General features: G+C 32.9%; 1 protein-coding gene across 4 annotated transcripts in view; it reads right to left on the reverse strand.

The window, feature by feature from the left end:
• Positions 1 to 19988, reverse strand: part of LOC136028300 (ATP-binding cassette sub-family C member Sur-like) — a 234735-nt gene that overhangs the window by 45918 nt on the left and 168829 nt on the right. For all 4 annotated transcript variants that reach the window (XM_065706058.1, XM_065706059.1, XM_065706061.1 and 1 more), the window contains 2 exons: positions 19719 to 19949; positions 5727 to 5884 (listed from right to left, as the gene is read on the reverse strand). In XM_065706058.1, the coding sequence (XP_065562130.1) occupies positions 5727 to 5884; positions 19719 to 19949 (389 nt within the window). The remainder of the gene's footprint in view (positions 1 to 5726; positions 5885 to 19718; positions 19950 to 19988) is intronic.

Consider the following 19988-nt stretch of genomic DNA (forward strand, 5'->3'; position numbering starts at 1 on the left):
TTTTTAAGCACATTTCATGAAAACGTATAGTTTTATGAACAAGATACTTTTGCTAATACAAAAAAAAAAAAAAAACACCAAAACTTAGAGACAAACATTTTTTTAAAGGTAATGAGAGAAGTCTGTCGAGTAAACTAAAAGTAAATACGAATGAAAGAAATCAAGTAGTTAAAAAAAAATACCCCATCCTTCCTACTTATGAAAAAGAATATAGGAACTCCTAGCATTTGAGTCTATTGAGCAATGCCAAAGTTTTTGACAGACATTATTGAAGAATATTTAACGTCTTCAAACTCTGTAATTATAAAAAGTAAAACTTTTTAAAGTTGTTTGTTCAAAGTAAAGCATTAAAACTACTATTAATAAATCTTTAAATAAAAATTTTAGGGTCTATTGAGCAAAACAAAATGTTTGACTGACACTATTGAATAATATCGATGTTTTTAAACGTGGTTATCAAACACCGATATATTTAACATTTTCAGTCTTTATAATTATATGAAGTAAAACATTTTTAAAGTTGTTGGTTCAAAGTAAAGCATTGAAACTAAGATTAATAGAAGCAAATTAGCATTTCTATTGGTGGGTGTTATCAAGAAAGGCTGTAAGTGTTGAACGTTACTGAGTAATATTGATATTTTCAATTTAATTTTGTACACCAGACCGAGATATTTGGCTGCTTAAATTATAATAATAAATATCTATTTATAATCATAATTGTAAATTACTATAATTAAGAATTATAGCTATTTCAAAGTTAACCACTAGATTGACACAATCAATACTGGCAAAAAATTAGGTACTTGCATGATATACGCCCTCCAGGTCAAGAAGTGAAGTTATGTTAATCCTAATAAAATATACATAGGTAAGATAAAAATACTATATTTTAGACACAAATTTGGGCTATATATTTGCTTATTAGGGATGGGGGTGATGGTAAAGTACATCTGGTCTGCATGAAAAATGTTTAGCTACAATTATTCTGTACGAGTTGTTTTCTTACTTCAAACTGTCCAAATACTTTACCCCCACCCTCCCTTAATATCCAAATATATAGCCAAATTATATATTTCCGAGCTATTCAGTCAATTCTCGTTGTCTTTTCTCGCTCTAAGTTGAAAGAAACTAGCAAAAGAAACCGTTTTAAAGTGTTTCAATGCATGAATAACTTAAACTAAGGCTGCAGGGGTATATCAAACAAGTACCGAAGATTATTTTGATAAAACACAAAAACACGTGTAAATTCTAGGGGAAAAGTAGAGTTAAACACTCCTTATTATAGCGGCTTCACATATCAATTCATGGGTACTTATACATACTAAATTTGACTGCGTATTCTTATCGGGATTGTCGCCTTTTTAAGTTGTTTTCCTTCTTTTTCTATAATTATGCAAACTTTCTTATGTTCTAATAACTTGGGATGTTTAACTTCAAACTCGGAATATAGGCCTACGTGTTTGGAATCACCATAAAAACCTGATTCTATTCTTTGATTTAATGTTATCAATATTTAGGTTCTTATGCTTCCGTTATTGGTTAGGATCGCTATTTACTTACCACTGATTACTATGAAGAATATGATTTTTTCTCTTTACTCAAACCAAATCTTGCAGAAAAAAACGTTTGAGAGAACTAGAAAGCTGTCACAAGGTTCACTCACAAGGTAAGACATATATTGCCACTACTAAGGGTGAAAAACTATTGGCAGACAGCCAACCATGGGCCAACACACATTTTTCCTAGGTTATTTCTTCTCTGCTCTTTTCCCCTCGTAATTACTTTTATTTCCCAGTTTTCAGGGAGGCAAGGCCTCCCCCGCTGCGGAAACCAATGAACTCAACCCTTTATGGTTGTTCTACCGATATATAATTTTTTTTAGAACTAGAAAATATTAAGAGAAGTGCCCTTTTAAGGCCCTAAGCCTAGTGGCATTTTCAAAGGGCAGTGGTTTCCTTTCCAAGAGACCAAAAAGACTAGAAGGGAACTAACCACCCTGCCAAGTTACTTTTGTCTCCAAAAACATCCGATTAAAATTTTGGGATAAACATTTGGTTCAGAATGTATCAAAGGTTCAATAACTATTCCGTTGGGGTTGACAAAACCCCCCACAGCCCCCAGGTAAATAGCTGTAATTTATGAAATTTGCCCATTGTTTACAAATACTATTTTCTTATTGGGAAATGTTCGGAATTTCTTCGAGGGAAGTTTTTTTGGGGGAAATTTTCCTCGGAAAGAATTTTTAATGGAAAGGAAATTTTTTGGAGATAATTTTCCAAGGGAAATTTTACATGGGGGAATTTTCTAGAATTCCTATACGGAATTCTTTTTATTCCTCAACTTCCTCTTTTGCTCCTCAATTTATATCGGGATAGAATGTTCCGGAGGAAGTATGTGGGAGGAATTTCCCATGTAGAGGAAATTGTTTTGGGGACAACTTCATCAGTGAGGGGCGAATTTCCCGTAGTTGGAAATTTTTGTGGCAGAAGCTTTTTATGGGAACGGGGGGTTTTCAGGGAAAATTTCTCATAGACTGGAAGATTTCCAGTATGTCTAAAAAAACGATGAGAAATTAAATAGAAAAACATGCGTATTCTTCAAATGAAAGTAAAGAGAATTTTCCAAGGGAAACCGTCCGAGGAAAATTCTCCAGTAGGATTTTCAACAAGGAGAGAATTGTCTGTGGAAAGTTTTCGGGTTATATTACGTGCAAGGAGTCTTCTGTGGGGATATTTTCCAGGGGAGAAATTTTTAGTCAGAACAATTTCCAGGGGATTTCTTCAGGGGAATTCTCTACGGAGGGGGAAAGGAATCTCTCGACAATGAAATAATTTTTTTTTATTTAAAGCAAGGAGTAACACTGAAACTTAAAACAAAAACAAAACTCTTTCTGTATAAAAGTGGGACTCCCCCTCCTCAATCCCTTGCTCGTCACGCAAAAGTCTTCTATTGCTTTAAAAAAATCCTTATCCCAATTCAACAGTCGTCGTATGCCAGCTTCAGTTCAGTTCAGTTCAGTTCCTTTTATTATTACAACGAAAATATTTACAAGAGCACTATTCCAATGGTCTTCATAAAGCTCCATGGCCCGTAGTATGAATGCTAAATAACACAAGCCGTTCTTCTTAAAAAGTTTTGACAAAAATCTAAACTTTAGCGTAAATTGAGAGAAGTTGAGGAACATACGAAACAATTAATGTTTGTTTTGGATTTTAATGCTGCTTCTTACTCCCAGTTAGAATTTTTTTTTTTTTAATTCAGTTCATTCAGAAGTGATCTAAATATTGTTTCAAATGTTTTTCAAAAAGGGCTTTGTTCGGTCTCTTTTAATGCCCAATCTTAGGCGCACCCTTTTTATTTTTACATTGGGGTCTTTTTTAACTATAGACAGAAGCTTAGGGTCCCCACACTGCAGCAACTAGTGGTAGTGTTTTAACACAACTATAAGAAAAAAAAACGTTTTTTAGTCCTTTTTAGGCCACATTTTCCAGCGTAAGAATGTTTTTCTGATTTTTTTTCAAAGGGGGGAGGGGCACTGGGACTCCATGGTCTTAAAGATACAAGCTACACGCTCATTATACAAAAAAAAATGTTTGGCCCAGTTTAGGTCGAGCCAAGCCATATCTAATTTTCCCTATCCGATGATCTTATGGATTTGGATTCCCTAGCCTCAAAATGTTTTACAGATGTAAGCTTCATACTGTTTGGATACAGATTTTTCAGCCCAGTTCCTTTGGCCCAAAAAATTAGCTATATGTTTCAGGACAACAGGTTTTTTTTTTAGCTTTTATGGGCCCAACTTTTGGGTACCCATCCCTGAAAAGAGTAGAATACATTGTAGACATTGGAGTCCCCTTGGCCCAAGAACTTACAGCTGTAAGTTTCGAGCCGTTCAGTAAAATCTAATTAGCCCTTTTTGGTGCCCTATTTTCAGATTGATTCCCACTTTTTTTTTCTCTTGTGCATTGGGGTCTCCTTGGCTGAAGGAATTTTTGATATTAGTTTCAATTTAATCAAAACAGTTTTTGGGTCCATTTTTAGGAAGCCTAGGCTACCAATCTAATTTTGTTTTGCGCATTAAGATATCCAAGTCCTGGGGAATATTTTGATTGCTTTCCAATTAAGCCAATATTTTTTTGTGGTTTTATTGTGCATCTGGGTCTTCTTGGCCCCAAGATTTAAGTATTATCAGTTTCAAGCTAATAAACACAGTTTTTATTCCGTTTTGGGTTATTTTTTTCTGGGAGGAGGAGGCACAAGATTAACCTTAGACTGTGGGTTTTAATCTACCTTGAGACAAACATAATTTGGCTCATTGCTGTACGTCGTAAAGTAAAGGGCTACCATAAGGCAAAGGCGAGCAAAAAAAAAGTCAGATAATTTTCAAGCGTAAAACTACCATAATTCATATCAATAGATAAATGAAAAAAATAGATATTACAATAAATATACAAGTCAAACTGAAAACGAGCAAAAATAAAGGGGAGTAGGGCTGAAACCCACCTTGCATTCTAAAGACCAGAACATAATTAGCAATTTACTCAAAGCAATCTTTACTTCAAGCAAGATGTTTTTATTTCTCGTAATGTCGAAAAAAATTGCCATCATAAAAGGATTAAAGAAAAAAACAAATGCATGTGCATGGACAGTTTTATATAGGCCTCTATACTGATATTAATTTCCATAAGTCTTAACAAGTTTGAAAGTCTTAATTAAATTACAAAAAAGAAAGCATTTAAAATGTATTTTGTTTGCTTAATAATATTGGATTCGTTGAGGCTTAGAAAAGAGACAACATTTAAATTTTGTCCTTGAATCACTTTCGACTTTTAAAATAGGTTCTAGGAAGTTTAATGTCCTATCAAATGAGCCTCTTCTGAGGTTTCTCTGACAACTTCCTCCTTACGAAGTGGCTTGGTGATATAAAAAATAATACGCTGTACCCACTCCTCTCTTTACATAAACAGCGATGTTGCGTTGCTTGCGATTATGATTCAACCTTTAATATAACGTCATTTATGGCTGTTTCCAATGACTCATGACTCATTCACCATCTTGTCTATGAAGATATGGATTTTGTCAAAAATTACATTTTATTTTAATAGCTTGTTTCTAATATTTAAAAAAGGCACTAGACATAGTAATTTAACATCAAATAAGCCTTTAAACAGTACTCTATAAGGTTTCAGTGTCCCGTTAACGATGAAAGGAAAGATGATATCAGTGCTAACTATGCAAAAAATGATTTAGTGTTGTTCAAAATGTTGTGTAGTGTTGTTACTCTCAAAGTGTTTAGTGTTGCTTAGTACTCAAAGTGTTGTTATTCTCCTTTATGGAATTTTTGACAGTAGAGATTCCAATGATACAATTTTCATCTCGTTCTGACACCGTTTTTGAAGGTTTCTAGGCTAATTTTTGAAAGGCTCATAAATTTTTCCTGCATTAAACTTTTATCAAGATTGTTGAAAAACCTAGTAAACAATCCTGAATCAATTTTAAGTGACTGTTTTTTCTTACCTGGCAGTTTTTTCAAAAAGCGCTTTTAACTTTTTGGTTACCATTGGCCATGGTTCATTCTTTACTAGGTTGCAGCCACAACAAGAAAAATTATAATTCAGTAACTCGGTAAGATGCTTGAAATTCATACATGCTACTACAATATGGAAATACAAAATACAAAAAGAAACAAAATGTATGGATCTAAATTACGAAAGAAAAGGACTTACCTTGCGGTTTTGCGGTAAGTTCTTTGCAGCCAATAATAGAACAGAATTATTATAGATGATAGTAATACTGTCCAAAGCGATACAAATGCATTAACAACAACACATGCAATACATAGTAAACTAAACTGAAGTAACCGCTGAATTCCCAGAGCAATTTTCTAAAGAAAAAGAAATACGGATTAGTTTTTTTAACTCATATTATTTACTTTTGGCCAAATAAAAAGAACAATTTAAATATTAATAGTCATAAGTTTAAACGTATTGTATAAAAACATTAAGAAGAGGGATGATATACACAAGATTTGTCAAAATGAAACTAGAGAAATACATAGGAAAAAAATAGAAAGGTTACCAAACATAATAACCAATTAAAAACGAGCTTTTTAAAAAAAGAACTGAAAAAAAAAACTGGTAAGAAAAAGAGCCATTTAAATCTGACTTAGAATTATTTTCTATGATTTTGGGTGTTGAGAGGTATGTTGAACTGAATAAAAAAAGAGACTATGAGCATCCAGATGGTCACAAATCTGTAATAGCTCCGGAGTGCCTAAGGGTATTAACCTGAAACTTTAAGTATGCTCAGAGGGAACGCTGAACTGTGTCAAAAGGTACTACACGCATCCTAGTTGCCACAAAGGATATATTCTATTGATCAGAAACGGCTCAGTATATAAATTTGAAACTTTCAGGAATTTCTGAGGGGGAATTACAATCGGAAATGTTAAAATAAATCATTAGGCACTATGTACATTTGGGTTATAAGAAAAGTATTCGCAATATCAAAGGAATGGCTAAGGGCATTAAGTTGAAATTTTCAGAGAATGTTTAGGGCGATTTTTGACAACATCAAAATACACTCTATGCCTCCAACTGGTCAAGGGGCATATCTTCAAAATATAAGCAACGAATAAGTCAATTTAGTTGAAACTTTCGAGGCATAATAATAATAGGGTGGATTTGGGAGGTGAACCAAATTTAAAGGCACTATTTATATTCAAGTTATCAAAGTAGAACATGCGCAATATGTGAGAAACAGCTATGAATATTAAGTTGGAACTTCCAAAAGGAGTTCGAGGGGAAGGTTGAACTAAGTAAAAAAAAGCACTACATTTATCCCAAATGTCAAAAAGCGTGTCTTCAGCATCTCAGGAGTAATTAAGGTATTAGGTTGAAACTCTCTGAAAAGAGGGATGTTGAACAAAATCTTAGGACACTATGTATATCCAAGTTGTCAAAAGGTCGTCCTATCAATATCTCAATAATGGTTAAGGTCTTCAAGTTTAAGACTCCATGGAGTATTGAAGAGGGTGTTGAACTATATCAAAAAGCACTCTGCATATCTAGCTTGACCAAGAGGAGTGTCTACAATATCCTAGGAATGGCCAAGGGTATTAAGTTGAAATTTTCAGGGAATATTTAGGAGGATATTGAACTAAATCAAATGACACTGTATACATCTAAGTTATCAAAACGATATACCTGCAAATATCTACTGAGTACCTAAGAGTAGTAAGTTGAAACTCCGAGAAAATTTTGAGGGGGGATGTTGTAATAAATTGAAAGACACTATGTGCGTCCGGATTGTAAAAAGGGTGCATCTGCGATATTTCAGGAACGGCTAAGGGTATAAATTTGAAACTGTCAAGGAGGGATGATGGAAATGCTGATCTAAATAAAAAAAAACCTATAGGCATCCAGGTTTTCAAAAGCGCGTGTCTGCAATATCTCAGGAACGACTATGGGTAGCAAGTTACAACTTTCAGGGATTGTTGAGGACGATGCTGAACTAAAGTAAAAGATACCATTTGCAACCAGGTTGTAAAAAGGGTTTATCTCAAATATGTCAGGAAAAGCTAATAAGGTTGAGTTGAAACTTTCAGAGAATATTGAGGAGAGTGTTGAACCGATTGAAAAGACACTAGGTTAATCCAGATTGTCAATATGCCACATCTACGATATCTTAGGAATAGATAGCGATATTAAGTTCAAACTTCAATGGAGTGTTGATGGAATAATGAACTGAATCAAAATACCCTATTTGCATTCAGGCTGTGAAATATATGTATCTGCAATATTTTACGAAATGCTAAAGAAAGTAAGATAAAACTTCTCAGGAACGACCGATGGTATTCAGCTGAAACTTCCAGGGAATGCTAAGAGGGAATTTTAAGCTAAATTAAAGGTCACTAAGCCTACCCAGGTTGTCAGTAAGGTGAAGGTGAAATATCCCCAGAATGGGCAAGGTCATTAAATTAAAACTTTTAGGGAATACTGACGGGGATCGAAGACATTTTGTGCAATCGATTTTAATATATATAACTTTTTCAAACCACACCAAGCCAACGCTCGCGTCAGAGTCGCAAATAAAAAGAGTTTAAGGGTCAAAAATAAAAAATTTTTTTTTTTTATTTTAAGGGTCAAAAATAAAAAAAAATAAAAAAAGAGTTAAGGGTCAAAAATAAAAGCAGCTGAATGATGCCTCCGATATATGTTCGTTCCATTTTTCAATTTTCATTCATATGTAATCTTTTGAATATTTTCCCATAGGAATATTTTCAAATATATTGTTTAAAAATAACTGTTTAATCAAAATTCTTCTTCAAGAAGCTTTCTGAGCGTTGATTTCAAATTAAACAAAATCAATCGAAAAATTCTATTGAATAGAGTCAAAGTCAATGCCAGATCGCTTTTGGCAACTTGAGAATATAAAGTATAGACTTATATTTTGACTTTATATAAAAAAATCTTGTAAAATTGGAAAAAATCCATAATATTAACCAATAATAAAGCTTTGGCAATAAGAAAGTGAATAGAAATAAATCTCAAAATTTTAGAATCTCAAAATTTTATAGAATTGTTAACTATGATTTGAGTGTTGAGAGGGATGTTGAACTGAATAGAAAAAACTATAAGCATCCAGATGGTCACAAATACTTATCTGTAATAGCTCCGGAGTGCCTAAGGGTATTAACCTGAAATAGATTGTCAGGTTTGCAATGATTGCCCTTGAGCTTTGTTGATGGTGATTGCTAATCGAACATTCCCTATGTCCCCGTCGTCATTTATATATCCCCCTGTGCCCCCGCCGTCCCCGTTGTAGTTGTTTCCCTGTGTCCCGGTCGTCATTTGTGTCCCGGTGTCCCAGTCTGTAATTTCTCTTTGAGTGTCGCTGTCGTCATTTATATTCCCTGTGTCCCGGAGTCCTGATCGTCATTTTTGTCCTGGTCGTCATTTGTGTTCCGGTGCCCCGGTCTTTAATTTCTCTTTGAGTGTCCTGGTCGTCATTTATATTCCCTGTGTCCCGGTCGTCATTTGTGTCCCGGTGCTTTGTTGATGATGATTGCTAATCGAACATTCCTTGTGTCCTGGTCGCTTTCTCTTTGAGTATACCGGTCGTCATTTATATTCCCTATGTCCCGGTCGTCATTTGTGTCCCGATGTCCCGGTCTGTAATTTCGTCAGTCGAAAAACATTACGTCAGTCGACACACAAACATGACGTCACTCGACAGACACACAGAAAACTCATTTTTAGATATGTAAATAGATACGTCAGTTGACAAACACGACGTCAGTCAACACACAAACATGACGTCAGTAGACAGACACACAGACAAACAACTTATTTATATATATATACTAGCTGTTGGGGTGGCGCTTCGCGCCACCCCAACACCTAGTTGGTGGGGGCGCTTCGCGCCCCCCCAAGCCCCCCGCGCGCGTAAGTCGTTACGCGCCATATTAGTTACGCGCCATTGTAGTTGTGTCCCTATGTCCCACCTGTGAATATAGATATATATATATATATATATATATATATATATATATATATATATATATATATATATATATATATATATATATATATATGTTTTTAACTACGTAAAACTTGCGAATATACAACATTCTTTGCTGTCCCATTGTCTGTGCATATAAATAGATTGTCAGGTTTACCGACTCTTGAACATGCAACATATAATGGTCCATGGGAAAACAATCCGTATTCAGATCTATACCTCATGATTCTAATGATTGCCCTTGAGCTTTGTTGATGGTGATTGCTAATCGACCATTCCCTGAGTCGCCATCGTCATTTATATATCCCCCTGTGCACCCCGGCGTCCCCTTTGTAGTTATGTCCCTGTGTCCCGGTCGTCATTTATATTCCCTGTGTCCCGGTCGTCATTTGTGTCCCGGTGTTCCAGTCTGTGATTTCTCTTTGAGTGTCCCGGGCGTCATTTATATTCTTTGTGTCCCGGTGTCCCGGTCGTCATTTATATCCCCCTGTGCCCCCCGGCGTCCCCATTGTAGTTGTGTCCCTGTGTCCCGGTCGTCATTTATATTCCCTGTGTCCCGGTCGTCATTTGTATCCCGGTGTCCCGGTCTGTATATACATTCGTTTTTTAGTTTTGTTTTTCTCCTTTATTTTTTTCCTTTTTTCTTTTTTTTCTTTTTTAGTTTATTTAGATTTTTAGATTTTTTAGTTTTTTTATTAGTTTTTAGTTTTTTTGTAGTTTTTACCATTTTTTTAGTTTTTTTAGTTTTTTTTTTTTTACTTATGTCCTGGTCGTCATTTATACTCCCTGTGTCCCGGTCGTCATTTGTGTCTCGGTGCTTTGTTGATTGCTAATTTATATTATACTAGCTGTTGGGGTGGCGCTTCGCGCCACCCCAACACCTAGTTGGTGGGGCGCTTCGCGCCACCCCAAGCCCCCCCGCGCGCGTAAGTCGTTACGCGCCATATTAGTTATGCGCCATTGTAGTTGTGTCCCTGTGTCCCACCTGTGAATACAGATAGATTTATATATGTGTTTCAAACTACGCAAAAATTGCGAATAAACAACATTCTTGGCTTTCCCATTGTCTGTGCATATGCAAAGCCGTATGTACTAATAATGACGTCATATACAAACGCTCTTTTTACAAACAAACAAACATGCATCCACATAACTCGTTTTTATATAGATAGATACAATACAAATTAACTGCGTAAAACTTGCGAATAAACAACATTCTCCGCTGTCCAATTGTCGCTGCATATAAATACATTGTCAGGTTTACCGACCCTCGAACATGCAACGTACAATTGTCCATGGGAAAAACAATCAGGATTAAGATCTATACCACAGTTTTCTAATGATTGACCTTGAGCTTTGTTAATGGTGATTGCAAATACTAATCGAATTGGGAATTGCAATCTTTTAAATTGAAAAAGCAGATCCGTTGGAATCATGGGAATGCGAGGAATAAGAACAGCCTCACCCTCATAAGGCCCTGTCAAGATTGTGGCCTCTATTAGGTTTTCCATTGTTTTTTTTTTACGGCAAGTCGCGTGCCATTGCAAAGCTTTGGTGGGTTGATATTTCTTAAAAGTATTATTGGTACGCCTATTTTTAGTTGTAGCACGTGTGGTGGAAACCCTGAAGGATCTATGGAATTTAAAAATTCAGATGGATAATTAACCGCTTCATTTGGTCCCAAAACTGTGTCGACTGACTTGTAAAGGACTGCCTGGTCTCGAATCTTGTTCAAAACAATATTGTTGATTTCGTGGACGTCTATATTTTTGGGTGCGAGAATCGCTCTTTCACTTAGCCATTTATTATTTTTATAATTTTTTAGAATATTCGGAAATACTTTTTCAATCAATTCATTTTTGGACGTCACTAAATTACAGAAATCAGCAGGTAGTTGTATACGTCCTGAAATTGAGTCTACTGTTTGACCAGAGTCATCGTTTTGCAATCGGACACGCATATTTGTAGTTAATTTTAATATTTTTACGTGTGCCTATAAATTAGATTTTTTTAGGCAAGCATTCATTTCGTCTGCAGGAGTTAAACTACGTAAAAATTGCGAATATACAACATTCTTGGCTTTCCCATTGTCTCTGCATATACAAAGCCGTATGTACTAATAATGACATCATATGCAAACGCTCTTTTCACAAACAAACAAACATGCATACATACAACTCGTTTTTATATAGATAGATAGATAGATAAAATACAAATTAACTGCGTAAAACTTGCGAATATACAACATTCTTCGCTGTCCAATTGTCGCTGCATATAAATAGATTGTCAGGTTTACCGACCCTCGAACATGCAACGTACAATTGTCAATGGGAAAAACAATCAGCATTAAGATCTATACCACATTTTTCTAATGATTGACCTTGAGCTTTGTTAATGGTGATTGCAAATGCTAATCGAATTGGGAATTGCAATCTTTTAAATTGAAAAGGCAGATCCGTTGGAATCTTGGGAATGCGAGGAATAAGAACAGCCTCACCCTCAAAAGGCCCTGTCAAAATTGTGGCCTCTATTAGGTTTTCCATTGTTTTTTTTTTACGGCAGGTCGAGTGCCATAGCAAAGCTTTGGTGGGTTTATATTTCTTAAAAGTATTATTGGTAGGCCTATTTTTAGTTGTAGCACGTGTGGTGGAAACCCTGAGAATAATATCTCGAGGTAAAAACTGATCACCGACCATTACGATGGCCACTTCGTCGATAGTTGGAGCATTGTATCTACGCACATGTTGGCCAGGAGGCGTTTTGTCAGCGGAAATAACAATTTTATGCGTATAAGTAGGCATCAAATCGATGGCTGTTTTGAACAGACGCACTAAATTATTATTTTCGTGGAAAAGATGTTGTAATTGGGAAACGATTGTCCTTTCAATGTTGGGAGAAATTTCGCAACGTGCATTCAATTCAGAATTTCTATCACTGATGAAGTACAATTGTAAAAATTTATGATTCTCGCCTGAGAATGGTAGAAGAGACCCTGCTCTATGATAAATTTGCCCTTTTACTTTGAAAGTAGACATAAATTGATCTGGATTTTCAATTTGGGCTCCAAACGACGTCATTTGGAAACATGAGTTGTATTTTCTGATTCATTTATATTCCTTATGTCCCGGTCGTCATTTATATCCCCCTGTTTTATATCCCGCTTATTTTTCAGTTTTTTCCTTTTTTAGTTTTTTTTTACTTTTTTAGTTCTTTTAGTTTTTACGTTTTTTAGTTTTTTTTAGTTTTTTAGATGAATTTTTTTTTTAGTTTTTTACCTTTTTTTCGTTTTAGTTTTTATTGGTTTTTACCTTTTTTTAGCTTTTTATCTTTTTTATTTTTTTTTATTTTTATTTTTAATTTTATTAGTATTCTTTTTCTCTTCTATTTTTCATTTTTCCTTTTTTTAGTTTTTAGTTTTTTAAGTTTTTTCCTTTTTTTAGTTTCTTTAGTTTTTTTAGTTTTTCGGCTTTTTTATTTTTTTATTAGTTTTTAGTTTTTTTTGTAGTTTTTGCCTTTTTTTAGTTTTTTTAGTTTTTTCAGTTTTTTTTTTTAGTTTTTAGTTTTTTACCTTTTTTACCCTAACCAGGATTTGAACCTGGGACCTTCATTCTCCGTTCTGACACCCTCTCTCACCGAGTGACTACTCCAGCATGTTCATTTTGGTGTTTTAAATGGTATATTATTAACCAAATTAATGTGTTTTACAATATACTAAGCATCGTCATAACAAAAATGACGGCAACTAATTTCATGACGTCAGCCGAAACATGACGTCACCTGATCCACAGATCCACAGACCCACAGACAGACAGACAACTTATTTTTATATATATAGATAGATACAGTTTCTTCTTTAGTTTTTTTTGTCTTTTTTAGTTTTTACTTTTTTTTAGTTTCTTCTTTTTATTGATTTGTTTTCTTCAATTTGTCAATGTTCATTCTAACATTGACACTTGGAAAAATCTTTACGCGCCAAGCATGCTAAAGCTTCAACAATTTATATTAAACCTCAAAATTTGGGGTATCTGTTTTAAGGTTTTCCAATTACTTTAATCTATTGTAAAAATATATTGAAATATTTGTGCAATTCCCAGTTTTTTTTTTAGTTTTTCTTTTTTTTAGTTTTTTAGCTTTTTTTAGTTTTTTTTTAGTTTTTTATCTTTTTTATTTTTTTACGTTTTTTCTTTTTAGGTTTTTTCTTTTTTTAATTTTTTTAATTTTTAATTTTTTTTTTTAGTTTTTTCTTTTTAGTTTTTTTTTTAGTTTTTTACCATTTTTCTTTTTTCGAATTACTTTAATCTATTGTCAAAATATTTCGAAATATTTATGCAATTTCCAGTTTTTACATTCTAGTTTGTTTTCTTTTATATATATAGAAGATATAATCTGGCGTAACGGACAGACAACTTATTTTTATATATATAGATTTATATTTATATTTTTTATATTTATTAATATTTTTTCAGTTTTCTTTTTCTCTTATTTTTCAGTTTTTTCCTTTTTTTTAGTTTTTTCTTTTTTAGTTTTTAGTTTTTTTTGTTTTTTACCTTTTTTTAGTTTTTTTAGTTTTTTTAGTTTTTTAGCTTTTTTAGTTTTTTTTATTAGTTTTTAGTTTTTTTTTAGTTTTTGCCTTTTTTTAGTTTTTTCAGTTTTTTTAGTTTTTAGTTTTTTACCTTTTTTTAGTTTTTTTTAGTTTTTTTGGCTTTTTTAGTTTTTTTTCTTTTTAGTTTTTTTTGTAGTTTTTACCTTTTTTAGTTTTTTTTCTTCTTTTGTATTAGTGTGAAATAATTCAGACGTCATATGCGGACAAACACGACGTCACTCGACAGACAGACAGACAGACATAACCCACAAACAACTTATTTTTATATATATTTATTCATATTTTTTTAGTTTTCTTTTTCTCTTTTATTTTTCAGTTTTTTCCTTTTTTTTAGTTTTTTTCTTTTTTAGTTTTTAGTTTTTTTTAGTTTTTTACCTTTTTTTAGTTTTTTTTAGTTTTTTTAGTTTTTTAGCTTTTTTAGTTTTTTATTAGTTTTTATTTTTTTTTGTAGTTTTTGCCTTTTTTTATTTTTTTCAGTTTTTTTTTAGTTATTAGATTTTTACCTTTTTTTAGTTTTTTTTTAGTTTTTTAGCTTTTTTAGTTTTTTTTTCTTTTTAGTTTTTTTTGTAGTTTTTACCTTTTTTAGTTTTTTTCTTCTTTTGTATTAGTGTGAAATAATTCAGACGTCATATGCGAACAAACATGACGTCACCTGATCCACAGATCCACACACAGACAACTTATTTTTATATATATAGATATATAGATTGCTCAAAAACGGTAAAGTATATAATTTTGAATTTTTCAGGAATTTCTGAGGGGGAATTACAATCGGAAATGTTAAAATAAATAATTAGGCACTATGTAAATTTAGGTTATAAAAAAGTATTTGCAATATCACAGGAATAATTAAGGGCATTAAGTTGAAATTTTCAGAGAATGTTTAGGGCGATTTTTGGCAACATCAAAATACACTCTATGCCTCCAACTGGTCAAGGGGCATATCTTCAAAATATAAGTAACGAATAAGGGAATTTAGTTGAAACTTTCGAAGCATAATAATAATAGGGTGGATTTGGGGGAGGTGAACCAAATTTAAAGGTACTATTTATATTCAAGTTATCAAAGTAGAACATGAGCAATATCTGAGAAACAGCTATGAATATTAAGTTGGAACTTTCAAAGAGTTCGAGGGGATGGTTGAACTAATTAAAAAAATCACTACATTCATCCCAAATGTCAAAAAGCGTGTATTCAGCATCTCAGGAGTAATTAGGATATTAGGTTGGAACTCTCTGAAAAGGGGGATGTTGAACAAAATCTTAGGACACTATGTATATCCAAGTTGTCAGTCGCCCTATCAATATCCCAAGAATGGTTAAGGTCTTCAAGTTTAAGACTCCATGGAGCATTGAAGAGGGTGTTCAACTAGATCAAAAAGCACTCCGCGCATCTAGCTTGATCAAGAGGAGTGTCTGCAATATCCCAGGAATGGCCAAGGGTATTAAGTTGAAACTTTCAGGGAATATTTAGGAGGATATTGAACTAAATCAAATTACACTGTATACATCTAAGTTATCAAAACGGCATAACTACAAATATCTAATGAGTATCTAAGAGTAGTAAGTTGAAACTCCAAGAAATTTTTGAGGGGGGTGTTGTAATAAATTGAAAGACAGTATGTGCGTCAAGATTGTAAAAAGAGTGCATCTGCGATATCTCAGAAAGGGCTAAAATACTAAGCTAAATAAAAAAAAAACTATAGGCATCCAGGTCTTCAAAAGCTCGTGTCTGCAATATCTTAGGAACGACTATGGGTAGCAAGTTACAACTTTCAGGGACTGTTGAGGGCGATGCTGAACTAAAGTAAAAGATACCACTTGCAACCAGGTTAATAAAAAGGTTTATCTGAAATATATCAGGAACAGCTAATAGGGTTGATTTGAAACTTTCAGAAAATATTGAGGAGAATGTTGAACCGACTGAAAAGACACTAGGTTAATCCAGATCATCATTATGCCACATCTACGATATCTTAGGAACAGTTAACGATATTAAATTCAACCTTCAATGGAGTGTTGATGGAATAATGAACTGGATTAAAATACCCTATTTGCATTCAGGCTGTGAAATATTTGTGTCTGCAATATTTTACGAAATGCTAAGGATAGTAAGATAAAACTTCACAGGAACGACGGATGGTATTCAGCTGAAACTTCCAGGGAATGCTAAGAGGGGATTTTTAGCTAAATTAAAGGACACTAAGCCTACCCAGGTTGTCAGTAAGGTGAATGTGAAATATCCCCAGAACGGGCAAGGTTATTAATTGAAACTTTTAGGGAATACTGAGGGGTATCGAAGACATTTTGTGCATTCGATTTTAACATAGATATCTTTTTCAAGCCACAAAAGCCAATGCTTGCGTCAGAGTCGCAAATAAAAAGAGTTTAGAGAGTCAAAAATTAAAGCAGCTGAATGATGCCTCCGATATATGCTGTTCATATTCTCCCATAGGAATACTTTCGAGTATATTGTTTAAAAATAACTGTCTAATCAAAATTCTTCTCCAAGAAGCTTTCTAAGCGTTGATCTCAAATTAAACAAAATCAATCGAAAAATTCTATTGAATCGAGTCAAGTCAATGCCAGATCATTTTTGGTAACTTGAGAATATAAAGTATAGACTTATATTTTGATTTTATATAAAAAAGAAATCTTGCAAAACTGGAAAAAATCCACAATATTAACCAATAATAAAGCTTTGGCAATAAGAAAGTGAACAGAAATAAATCTCAAAAAGTTTTTTTGAAAAATGTTTTTCAAACGAAAATAATGAGCGAGATTAATGCTTTAGGCTAACAAAAATAAAGTAATGTAATAATTAAAACTTAAAATGACCAGAAATTACAGTCAAAGAAAAATCAAACACAAAACAAACATAACTTAAACCAATAATAGCATCAAACATAAAGATAAAAAATACTGACAGACATGAAAAAAGCATCTTAAAACTAGTAGAAATTAAACTGAATACTTAAATAAAACTCAAATTACGAAGAGAGTACTACAAACAGGAATTTGGGCACTGACCTCCCTACCATACTTGCAAAACTTCTAAAAGTTTTAAAGCCTATTGGATCATTTGCGCTTTACCAAAACCAAATACAATTTAAACTTTTTTTTTATTAAATATTACTGTGAAATAAAATCTTTGAATTGCTGAAACTTCCAGGAACAAATAATGTTATACATTAAATATTGAGTTTATTTGCATTATTTCGTTCCTTACATCTTGAATAATATAATAAATTTACTTTATTTTGCACATATTTTTTATAGTTTTATTTCCTTTTTACCTAAAATCAGACTAATTTGAGTTTTGATTTCATATTTTTACCAAACTGTCAAGAATAAATACAATTTTTACTAAAACAAAAACAACACAGTAGGTTTTAGAAGGTGTACAGATGGAGGGGGGGGCAGTAGCCGGATTCTTGTTTGAAGTCACTTCTGTTCAATATAAGTATCATTCAATTGTGGCTAGTCTTAATGATTTATTTTTTCCTCTATATCAGCATACGCCGTCTTCATCTTTGATGTGATTATTTCCATTTTTGTCCATTTTGGGTTTCATTTAATTTAGATAAAAGCTCCTGGTCGCTTTTTTTTTTTATGATTGGAATTTGTTTTTTTCTGGTCTAAAATTTTAATTTGGCCCTCAAATTATCTTAAAAAGCTTTGTTTTCGGATTTTTTTTTTACAAATTAATGGCAAAAAATGTGGCATTTGAAAATCAATTTTGATCATCAAAAAATCCTTGCATTACCAAAGGTCCAGGCCTGGATGCCCATTCCTCCAGGAACAAACAAGAGATGACTAGGGTTTTAGGCTTATAAGAAATTCAACAAATGGAGACCGGAACAGAATATGCAGCTTAAAGTTATATTGGCGAAGAAAACCAAATTACTTGACGACATAAATATTCAGTAGCCAATATAAAGTTTCTGACAGAAATATTAGTGTTGTATTTCTTTTATTAAGAATTCACAAAAATAGACGTTTCACTTTTTTTTTTCACTTTTGGGAGATAAAAGAATTCACTCTTCTTTTTTTAATTAACAAAAATAAACCCTATACTGTGTTCGAGGAAATGTAGAAATTCCTTTTTCAATTTCTTTCCGAGAAATATAGAAATATCACAAATTTCTTTAGGTCCTTTTTTTTTCTTTTGTCACTATAATAAAGTAGAATAAAAATGTTTGGAGTCACTATGTGGTCACTAAAATAACAGGAAAATACAATAAAAATAAGTAGAATAATAAAGATTCAATAAAAATACTATTAGTTCACTAAGAAATTAACAAACGTAACGACAGAAAAAAAGGTATAGAAAATAATTAGAGATTTAAACAACAACTATAAAAAAACAAATCTCCTAAATGGTTCAAGACTTCTATAGTTTCAAAATTCAACCTCTTCATTTTTACCTTTATTGCAGGGGAAGGTGTTATATCGGCAAATCTTAAAATTAAAAAATATAACTGAACACGAAGCATATTCAAATTTCCCACAGATAGTGATTTGAAAATGTTATATCTTGAACGAAACTAAAAAGCCACTCTGTTTCAGTGCACTATCAATATTCACCACCCTATAAACTACCCTATAATGGTTTAATACCCATCACATCAAGCTTCAATTGTCTTGTCAACCATGGTATTTTTCCCTTTTCGACTTGACTGAACGTTGGTATGTTCTTTTCAGACAATTAAGCTATTTAACTCGTCATCTAAGCTTTTAATCGTTTCCTTAGTTTGATGCGAAGAAAATACTTTAAAATAAAATAAATAATTAAAATGGCAAAATTTTTACCAAGTTCACCAATATAAGTTTAACAATAAAAATTAAAATTTAAAATTTGTACCATATTTTACCAAAAAACAGGTGAAAAAGAATAAGAAAGGCAAAAAAATAAATAAATAAAAATTTTGGTAACTTTTTAAGATTTCGATGACAAACTGGATCTTTATTTCATTAGGAAATCTTTCAAATTTATCAAGATTTAAGTAACGCAAAATAAAAGTGTTTTCTGGATTTTTGCTTATCAAGAAATTCTCATAAAGGAGCATAACATTAGCCACTTCATTCATAAGAAAACTTCTCTGGAGCCCCAAAAATAACCCATTAAAAAAACATAAACAAGCAGATCTTTCCTAGAGCTTTTACCTTTTCTGTACGGGAGACTTAAAAAAGTACCAATGGTAAAAAATTTTTGACTATTGCTATTTTTCCCAAAAAAACTCAATTTAGTTTGCTATGCATAGGGATAGAAGACAGTGTCTGAACATGGATTTTGATGTGAAGACTTGGGGTTTGCCAAAGAATGAAAAATAGGCAATTATATTTTTCCAGGATAAGGGGCTGTTGCCCACAACAAAACAGTGCGTCAATGGACACAACATTACTTAATACTCTTACGAGAAAGAACATTTTTGGAAGTGTAACAGTAGCTCATATTTGAAAAATCTTTGGGCTATATGCTTGCACATTAGGGGGTGGGTGGGGTGCATCATATCAAATACCTAATTTAACCTAACCTAACCACCTCTTCCCATATTGAGTGTGTTCTAAATAATACACAAGAACCCAATTACCTTATCCACAATTGCAATATCAGCAGAAAACCTGTTCAAGATCCTTCCAGAGGGAGTCGCTTCAAAGAAATCCATTCGGCACTGCATTAGAGTTGACAATAATCTGGAATGTATCTTCCTACGAGATATTGCACCAAAAATTTGCCCAATCACGTTTGCCATAAAAGAAATGAAGACAAAAGCTGCTGAGCACAAGAAGTAGGATCGCAAATGGGAAGATTCTTGTTGATCCTGAATAAAAGTAGTAAAATATTTATTATCTAAAATATG

The sequence above is a fragment of the Artemia franciscana genome, chromosome 6 (genome assembly GCF_032884065.1).
Source record: "Artemia franciscana chromosome 6, ASM3288406v1, whole genome shotgun sequence".
Taxonomy (NCBI): domain Eukaryota; kingdom Metazoa; phylum Arthropoda; class Branchiopoda; order Anostraca; family Artemiidae; genus Artemia; species Artemia franciscana.